General features: G+C 48.1%; 2 protein-coding genes across 3 annotated transcripts in view; both read left to right on the forward strand.

Annotated features, from left to right (window-relative positions):
• LOC106807757 (sulfate transporter-like) overlaps positions 1 to 2,887 on the forward strand; it is a 15,241-nt gene extending 12,354 nt beyond the window's left edge. For both annotated transcript variants that reach the window (XM_014810206.1, XM_014810207.1), the window contains one exon: positions 179 to 2,887. In XM_014810206.1, the coding sequence (XP_014665692.1) occupies positions 179 to 1,776 (1,598 nt within the window). In that variant the 3' untranslated portion in view covers positions 1,777 to 2,887. The remainder of the gene's footprint in view (positions 1 to 178) is intronic.
• A 1,957-nt stretch (positions 2,888 to 4,844) lies between these two features.
• Positions 4,845 to 10,124, forward strand: part of LOC106807748 (protein disulfide-isomerase 2-like) — a 12,034-nt gene continuing 6,754 nt past the window's right edge. The window contains exons 1-2 of the mRNA XM_014810200.1: positions 4,845 to 5,100; positions 8,034 to 8,231. Of these exons, the coding sequence (XP_014665686.1) occupies positions 4,860 to 5,100; positions 8,034 to 8,231 (439 nt within the window). The 5' untranslated portion in view covers positions 4,845 to 4,859. The remainder of the gene's footprint in view (positions 5,101 to 8,033; positions 8,232 to 10,124) is intronic.

Here is a 10,124-nt window from a genome sequence, read left to right on the forward strand (position 1 = left end):
TATATATATATATATATGTGTTTGGTAGGTAGGTGTAACAAGGTAGGCAGATGAACCCCAATGTTTCCCAATGTACACACATGTATAGTATACGCTAGGAAAGAAAGGAATTTATCATTTGAGACTTATACTGTTGACATATTGTATACATTCGACCGCACGCACTTGCTTTTCGCAGCGCCGGGCGAGTACACGAACATAGAGGTCGCCACCGCCGTGACGCTCATGACGGGGCTCTTCCAGATAGCGATGTACGTCGTTAACCTGGGCAGTCTGACGACGTACCTGTCCGACCAGCTGGTGAGCGCGTTCACGACGGGCGCGGCGATGCACGTCTTCACCTCGCAGCTGAAGCACATCCTCGGGGTCCGCACGACGAGCCACAGCGGCGCCTTCCAGATCGTCTACATCTACATCGAGCTGCTGCGTAACGTCACCGACGCCAACATGGTCGCCCTGCTCACCTCTGTCGCCTGCATCCTCACCCTCGTCATCGCGAAGGAGGTCATCGACCCGCGGCTCCGCCCCATCATCAAGATGCCCATCCCCGTGGAGCTCGTCGTCGTCGCCGCGGGAACGGGACTCGCGCACTACCTCCGCCTCGCCGACGGGTACGATTTAAGCATCGTCGGGTCGGTGGCGTCGGGGATTCCGTCGCCGTCAGCGCCACCTGTTGGGCTGCTGAGCCGCGTTGTCGGCGACGCGTTCCCAATCGCCGTCGTCGCCTTCACGATCACCGTCTCGATGGCGAAGATCTTCGCGCGCAAGCACGGGTACGAGGTCGACGCGAACCAGGAGCTGTTCGCGGGCGGCGCGGCGAACGTCGTCACGTCGTGCTTCGGCGGTTTCGCGTCGTCGGCGTCGCTGTCACGCAGCGCCGTGCAGGAGAACGTCGGCGGGCGCACGCAGGTCGCCGGGGTCGTGGCGTGCGCGCTCCTCCTGCTCGTGCTGCTCGTCGTCGGCCCGTTCTTCGGCACGCTTCCGAACGCCGTTCTCGCGTCGATCATCATCGTCGCGCTCAAGGGCATGTTCCGGCAGTACCGCGAGGTGCCGCGACTGTGGCGGCTCTCGAAACCCGACTTCCTCATCTGGCTCGTCACCTGGGCGGCGACGGTCTTCATCGACGTCAAGTACGGTCTCGTGATCGGCGTCGGCTTCTCGTTACTGACGATCGTCTGGCAGACGCAGCGGCCCTTCATCGCGATCATGGGCTGGCTGCCCGGCTCCAACGTCTACAAGGCGATCAACGTCTACCAGCCCGTCGTCGAGGTGCCCGGCGTACGCATCTTCCGCTTCGAGGCGTCGCTGTACTTCGCGAACGCCGACTCGTTCCTGGAGCGGCTCTTCAAGCTGACGGGGATCGGACGCCGCGGGAAGCAGCCGCCCGCGGCCGCCGCCGCCGCCGACATGGTGTCCGTGGACGAGCTGGGAAGCATGACGATCTTCCCGGACGCCGCGGCGGCGGATCCGACGCGTTTCGTCGTCGTCGACTGCTCGATGTTTGGCTACATCGATCTCTCGGGCGTCGCCGCGCTCAAGGAGGCGGTGCGTCGCTTCGACGAGGCCGGCGTCGAGGTGCTGCTGTCCGGCTGCAGGTTCCGCGTGCGGCAGACGCTTCACCGCACCCGATTCTTCGACGACGTGCCGCAGAAGCGGCTGCACCTGACGATACACGACGCGATACTGTACGCATCGAGTCGGCTGCCTGGCGGCGGCGTCGGCCTCGATGAGATGTTCCCCTGCGACGACCTGTGCATCAACAACAATCCCGTGTAGCGCGCGTGAGAGAGGGCGCCGTCAGCGTCTCGCGAAACCGTATATGTTGCCGTTATCGGAGAGAGGCTTTCAACCACCGTGACAGGTCCTATGTGCTGCAGTGGCTAGGTCAAGTGTAGTGTAGTGACCCGAGAAGAAGAAGATTATCAGTAACTCGCACGCGCCTCACGATTTTGGTGGCAACAGCAATAAGCAATATGTCACGCAGTCGCATGCGCAGACGATATCTGTCTGACTGTGCCTAGTTTACCGAAGAAGGATGTTACTGTGTGGTAACTTAACGGAGAACGTGACGGCAGACTGGATGAAATTGTTAAGTAGATGGCAGTGAGTGTACATGGTAGTATATATATTTAGTTACACGAAATTAAGCATATCATAGTCGTGCCAAGTCATACCACGAGTAGATATTTATTTTGTGAATCTCCTTGCCAGCCATTTCGCTCACTAGATGGCAGCAGTTTTTCATACCAAAAAATCTTTTATTTATGAGCAATTATTCGCGCGGGTACATAAAAAGTATAGTATTACTGGGCTTCATGTTTTTAAATTATACATGTTAGAATATTTGTTTTGCATTTATGTATAATGTCTGTTCGTTTTTAAATGTTTGCCATAAATGCAACTTGTGTTTACAAACCAAATCAAAACAGAAACATACCCGAATGTTGTATTCCAGAAAGTTTAGCACTGTCCAGTGGTCGGCTAATCTGAAGACACTCCTTCATTTCATACCTCTAAGAGTTGTTGGATAGATAGAAAACCAGTAAATCTAACTCTATGGATTTAGTTAGTATGTACTGGTAAAGCTTTATGCAATATTCAGTGTCTATAGCCACTGACATTTCATTTGATCTACAATGTCTCGGACACGTTTTAATGCACATTTTATTTATAGATATGTGCGTATAAAGTGTACATTTTGTAGTATTTATTTATTATTTCATATTGTTTTGATAAACTCTATACACAATATTTTTTATGACATTTGCATTATCTTCTATTTCAGTTGACCATTTAGTATGCACTGCTGTGCCCCTGCTGTATATGTGTATGTATTTTATGTATATATAAAACTGGGAGTAAATAAAGCAGCTCCCCTACTTAGGAACAGGATAGGTTCCTGATTGTTTGTTTGTAAGTCCAAATGTTCAGAAGTTCAACATTACTCTTATAAAGACTGAATACATAGCACTGTACACAGCATTGTAAGAAAAGGTTTTTACAGTACAGCTAAACCCAAATGATACTCGGCAGTATTACTTAAAGTCTGAGGAACAGGGAGTGGGAATGGCTTTAAAGATTGTATAACCTGTACATGTAGATGGCATTTAATTGTTCGTATCTCTGAAAGTTCGTGACTTGAACGTTTGTAAGTAGGGCTCAAGGGGTCGTTGTCGTATCAGGTACTACAGATATGTACCCGAGGTACATATATGTATACACAAAGTGTACCAGTCTTGTACTACAGAAGTGTACCCTAACCCTAATCCTAACCCTAAACAAACCTCATATAAAAATATAAACATAATACTAAACAACCTAAAACTACCTCGGGTACATATCTGTAGTACCTGATACGACAATGGCCCCATCTGCGTAAGTATAGGGCAGTGCCTGTAATAGCCAAGTTTGTTTTCATTCACTCATGATATAACAGTATCATACTCCATGAGCTCCCACCTCTTTGCCTTTTCTTGATTGAGAATATATGTTGAGAATATATCATGCCTTTTTTTTATAATGACTATTTTGTACGTGCATGCAAGACGTTGACTTGGCACACGTGTTGGTCTTTGCACCAAATACGCACAGTGTATTTTTCTTCTGAATGAACGAACATATATAACAACAGTGTAATACTTTGTAATGTTTAGAGGAGGCAGTGTTTGATTGTCAAGTCTCAAGTTTATAGCTAAGTAAAGCTGAGAGGGTCCATGTCCCCCAGGGTACTGCCGGAACGTACCCTGGTACTATCTAATATAATATGCCGGACCGTACCTTGCCTACTCCACTAACGAGTCTAGGGAGTCGCCTACGCCTACTCCCTAACCCTAAGTTCCTAACCCTAACCCTAACCATATCAGCTAGAGTTACCAGGGTACGTTCCGGCAGTACCCGGGGGGACATAGACCCTATGAGCGTCAGTTAGCCGCGCATTTGCGAAAATGAGGGCCGGTGACCCAACCTAGGATTCCAGGGGCGTGTACAGGATTTATACCAGGGGGGGTCTCGCTAATCGTAACCCAAACTTGCAAGCACGCGAAGGGGGGGGTCTGGGAAATTTTTGAAATTAGACCCCCTTATAGATGCGTTTTCTGCGCGAGCAGGGGGGGTCCGGACCTCCTGGACTCCCCCCCCCCTGTACACGACCCTGTGATTCATCATATAGCATCAGTGGCATAGCTAGGATTTTTTCATCGGGGTGGGGGCCTTACATTTTCGTGGGGGGGGGGGCACAATATATAACTTTTCTTTGTATTATACTGTTCTAACGGAATTGTTTTTAATTCGATTTTTTTTTATCAAGCATGAATTTTCAGTGGGGGGCACGTGCCCCCCCCCCCGTAGCTACGCCCCTGTAGCATCAGTCAGGGATCAGTCAGCACTGGTCAAAAGTCAAATTTAGTTGAACAGCTGGGGGTCAACGTTAATTTAACAGATATGCAATAATTCCGGATGCAATGCAAGCATTTGTCACGATTCCCGTTGTTCCGCTAACTCGGCAAACGCTGAGTGGACGGTCGACGGAAGTCACGGATCAGCGCGTACGTTGTAAAAGTTTGCGTGTTGCCTCTTTGAGCCCCAGTGGGGATAGGGTGATAATCTTGGTATTGTCAATACTATAATATTGACTATAATTGTGAATAGCGATACCAATAAACATTGAAATTAGATGTGGCGCATTGGTATTACAATGTTGTTAGCCATCGAAAACGAATTACATTATAGCACGTTGCAAATACACGCGTTTTTATTCCGAAATCGCCTAGGGTCTAACTCGTGTTTATTCGACACGTTTCCCAATACCCCCGGTTTACATCCGTATCGCTACCGACCAATGACGTTCCACCACGATCGGGATGCCGGGGTCTAAAGAGCGCAGGCGCAAACAGCCGTCGGTCTTTGCCACGTTGAACCTCCGCCTGATAGACACGAAACCGATTTCCTATAACAAAATGAAGATCTTTGGACTGTTCTGTCTGGCCGCTCTCAGTCTTACCGTGAGAGCAGAAATCATTGAAGATGAGAACGTTCTGATACTGACGAATGACAACTTTGACGAAGCTGTGAAAGACAACGCGTTCATCCTTGTTGAATTCTGTAAGTAAAAACCTTGTAAAATCAATCATCAATGTTCAGTATGTGCGCGAATAGGTTTACAAATTATATTCCACCCACTCCGCTATTAGTACCTCATGCACACGTTTATTATTCATGGTATTCATAATAATGACTAGCACGCAATCATTAATTATAGTATCTTCCATAAATAGAGAATGCTGTAGCCATGTGTGGTTGAACTTGGAGTGCGTGATGGTTACTTAGACCTTATCTAACCTATACTACCTAGTATATGAATTATGATATCTTCAGTCTAGACTTAGTAGTAGTTGTACTGCCAAGCTATACATGCTCATCTATATGCTAACGAAATATGCATTCATATTCATTTGTACTATGCTGATGTAAAATTTCATTAGCAAATCTTAACTGTCTTGAAATCGAAGTGGTACAGCAATGTTTTCACAATAAACTTTTGAAGAATCCAACCCCTGACTTTTTTACACATTTCTGAGGGGGATTCCCATCCTCTATTCCTGGCTCATAGAGGACATTTTCATATATCGTGCTCACATAATAGTGTAGCTAAACAAGGTTTCTTTTATCAATTTTAATTTGCTACATAGCATACATAATAAACCTTTCTATGGAAGTACGGCCAAGAGATGGCCACACATCGAAAGATTTGTGTTAGCAAATGTGTATTGATGTTAGTCATGCAGCTTCATATTCATAATCCCAATTATACATTCGCTTTCGATAGGTTCCAACCAACTGCGACATTTGCATCACAGTAGCAGCAGTTGTGGTCTTAGTTAAAGGTCTCTGAAAACTGTACATGTACACGCGAAGTATGTCACGTACATCTTAAATTCGAATTTATTACTGTTGGTGCAAAGTTCCTTGATCCCGTACTTTGCCCACTAGGCAGTGTAGGCACTACCATGCAAAAGGCAGTAATGCACATTGCTAATAGTAATACTGATATTGCTGTGTCACGCAAAGTGCTGGCACTGGTGTTAGTATTTCTGTGATACTTTTCACCAATTATGAGATAGTGACATAGTCGGAATCCACCGGCTACAAGTACTACAAGAGCCGATGAGCATGTATAGCTTGGCAGGTCAGTGCAAGTTGATGATAGTTTAACAGCCTTCTCCACAAAGCATGTATGAGTGGGCACCACTCTAAAATCACTCCCACTAGAAACCTGTTTGTATATATTTGGTATATGTCAGGGGTCGAATTAGCCGCTAGCCCGCTATCCCGGGACTAGTAATTGTTTGGAAGAGCTAGTTAAAAGTCAGGGTGGCTTGCCCGTCGGGCAAGTAAATCGCAGAGGCTACGGGTACGGCACCCGTATCTTAATGTCTCGAGGATACGGGTACGACAGTCCCACACACAAGTACAAACAGTCACCCTAACCCAACACCCAACCCCCAACCCAACCTAACCTAACCTAACCTAACTCTAACACTAACTCTAAACCGACTCAGCTATCTTATATACGCGTGTCATAGTACCCAATTAATCTATGGTGTATAACCTTTTGCTTTCAATATTTTGCATCTGAACTGACAATCAATCTCAACCAACTGCATGTGTAGGCTAGCTGGCACAATAATGTTCATTTTCATACTGCTGGACATCTACTAGAGTCGATGGTCTGGAAGAGATATCCTGTGGAAGGGATGTACGCCGAGCCAATTTAAGTGTTTTGTCATGCATGGTAGCATTAACACAGCGGTTCCCACAAATCTTGGTGTATTGAACTTTCTACAGAGTAATTCTGCTAGATGCCTATCTATGAGACTAATGTGTGCTACCGTGTGTGTGGAAATACTGTGCAGTAATTACATGTCTATGTGCATATGTTCAAATTCTGTGAATTTACGCACAAATTCTAAACCTCACTACTCTAAGGTCCCGATCTATGCTGTGAATCTTGATTTACTTTGTGCACATGCCACATCCTGCCTTCCAATAAAATACGTGTAAAATATCCGTAGCTCAAGCATGCGTTGAATGTGTCAAACCAGTATTATATATGTGTCATAAATTCCCATTAATGAGGTTGTTCTTATAGCTGGTTTTGTGGGTTCTGGCCTATAGAACTGCTGATTATTGATTTACCAGTTTCTCTCCTATTATACGTCCTATTATACGTCCTATTATATTAGTCGCCATTGAGTTACTGATAGCTGGTTATCTTTTCTGTGGGTACCAGCATGCAACCAGTAGATACGATGGTATAATTATGTACTCGGTAACTGGTGTATCAGTAGATTCAGTACCAGGATACATGTGAGCAGTAGCACGTTTATATACATGTCAGCTGATGTGTCAGTACCACCAGCATGCAACCGTCGAACCATTTATATATATACAAAAGAGCCTGTGTTATTGGCTACATCTATAGACTTGCCTCGGGCGATCCTTACATATGGGTTTGGACCGTCTGTACCCCGTCGTCTATTGATGTCCTGATTATCGATTATAGTCGAAAGTCAGTCGTTTGTAGACCGACTAAGCGCTCGATTATAAAAATAAATAATTATTAAAAAAAGTAATAATTTACTATTAAAAACAATTTCAATAAAATGTGCAAACATTGATGAAATGGCCCTTTATTTCATTTGTGTGTTTTTTGGTTACTTTACAGCTTAAATCTAACCTACACCAAAAATAAGCAGGTATAATACTGTTACATAGCTTTCAGATTATATTGTAATATATAAAATATGTGATATATGATGTATTTCAATATCTGGTAGCCGCGATCAATAACATTCAACCGATTATCTTCGATCATCGATCGTTTGAGTGCAACCGATGAGCGATGATGAAATTCCAATCGATTCCCATCACTACCGTCGACTGGTCCATTCATCCGTACCCCATCCGTGTGACTCGGGAGACTGACCGTGACAACTACGCATCATCCCTCACTTGTCGTTCTCTCTCGCCTACAGACGCACCATGGTGCGGCCACTGCAAGGCGCTGGCGCCCGAGTACGCCAAGGCTGCCACCCAGCTGCTGGACGAGAAGTCCGAGGTCCGGCTCGGCAAGGTGGACGCGACCGAGGAGAGTGCGGTCGCGGAGAGGTTTGAGGTGCGCGGCTACCCGACGATCAAGTTCTTCAAGAACGGCCAGCCGACAGAGTACTCAGGTGAGCAGGGTGTGATCTGGAGGTGGAGGGCTGGGGCCGGTTTGGCCAGAGCCGCTCTGAGGCGCGGATGGAAGAGGTGGGGCGGTCGCAGAGGCGCTGAGGCGGCCGGTATGGAAGAGGGCTGGGGCACGGTCGCAGAGCACTGGCCCGGGGGTCCGGTGGCGGAAGTGGGCGTGCAGGGCCTGGGTTGCTGGTGGCGCCGAGCTAGGGCCTGTGCGTGTGGCCAGAGCACTGGGGGCGTCCGGTGGCGAAGTGGCTGTGGGCTCCCCGGTGACGGGGCTGCGGTTGTGGTGGCGACCCGAGCTTACGCTGTGGCGTTGCCGTGCGCCAAGAGCAGCTGCGGGTTGGTGCGCGAAGTCGCGGCGTGAGGGCCTGGGTTGTGCGTGTGGCCCCGAGCTAGGGCTGTGCGTGTGCAGCAGCACTGGGGCGTGGTGGCAGAAGTGGGGGCGCAAGGGCTGGGGTCGTCGTGGTTGAGATCGATCGTGAGAGCTGGGAGTAGGGATGGGGTGGGGGCGGGAGCCAACGAGGACGACGAGAGGAGGAGAGGAGAGAGGAGAGAGGGAGAGAGGAGAGAGAGAGAGAAGAGAGGAGGGGAGAGAGGGGCTTGAGAAGACGAGCAGACGAGACGAGAGAAGAGAGAGAGACGAGGGAGAGAGAGTTGTAAGAGAGACGATGAGAAGAGAGCAGAAGAGGGGAAAAGAGAGGGAAGGCAGCATGTGGAGAGAGAGACGCAGAGTAGGTGGAAAGACGCATGGCCTCAGCTGATCTATTCACTGCGTGTAGGTCGGCCGTGATGCCCACGCCATCATTGCCTGGCCTGAAGCAAGAAGATCCGCGTTGTTCAGTTCATGCGCAAGACCACTCGAGAGACTGCCGACAGATGTCAAAAGAGCCTTCATTGAACGTCTGCCGACGGTCGTCGTCGTCGGGCCTTCTTCAAGGATGCCGATCAGAGCAGGCCGGGGTGAGTCCTGCTAGCTGCTGCCAGAGGGCGCCGGCGGGGCGCTGTCTCCGCGTGTTCGGTGCGATACGTGTTGTAGCGCCCTGGTGGGAGTGCCTCTAATGTCCCAATATCGTGTCTGTATGGCTTGCCCGCTGCAGCTATTCTGGTGTTATGCGCTTACACTGGGGTTTTCTTTTATTTTTTTTTCTGTTGTGGATCTGTGCGAGTTGTTTTAATGCTGGAAACAGTGTGGGGCCACCGACCCCCACCTTGAGTTATTCACTCCCAGTTATTCGATTGTCTGGTGGCTGCGCTTGAGCCCGCGCACTCCACACCTGATACAGTTATGTTTTGTGGTGTTTTTTTATGTGTTTATCCGTATGGGTGAGTTTTGTGATGTGGGGGTCTGTATCTCGCGTAAACATTGAGTAGGCTAAGATCCTTTGACAGCTGTTTGTGTTTTTGTGTGTTTTGTCCTCTTGTTGGGGTCTGTGTCTTACACTTCATATAACCCTGGGCGCTGTTGTCAGACCACAACGTCGCAATTAGATCTTAACATAGTCTTAACATTTACAATTTCTCCTTAAGACGTCGACCATCACGTTGTTTCGTATTGTTACCACAGGAAAGTCGCTACGATTTTTCATCTCGTAAATTCGGCAGCGTTTCTGTCAACGTCTAAGGATACCAAGGGAATGTTAAGACTAATGTTAAAGACAATTTTGTTTCGGACAACGGCGGGCCACCTGCGTCGCATATCTTCCAATCGATCCTTGCGACTCGTACTACATCGTGTCAATTAATTCTCTACTATGCTGATTAGCAACATCGTTTGCTGCATGGCCTTCGATGACGCTTCAGTTTGGCCTGCCTCTCAGGACGAGTCCGCTGTTTGACAGAGGCATGAAGCTGTAGGATGCAAGGTCATTCTCTTCATAAGGCCTAAGGGA

Source organism: Priapulus caudatus, unplaced genomic scaffold, assembly GCF_000485595.1.
Source record: "Priapulus caudatus unplaced genomic scaffold, Priapulus_caudatus-5.0.1 Scaffold232, whole genome shotgun sequence".
Taxonomy (NCBI): domain Eukaryota; kingdom Metazoa; phylum Priapulida; class Priapulimorpha; order Priapulimorphida; family Priapulidae; genus Priapulus; species Priapulus caudatus.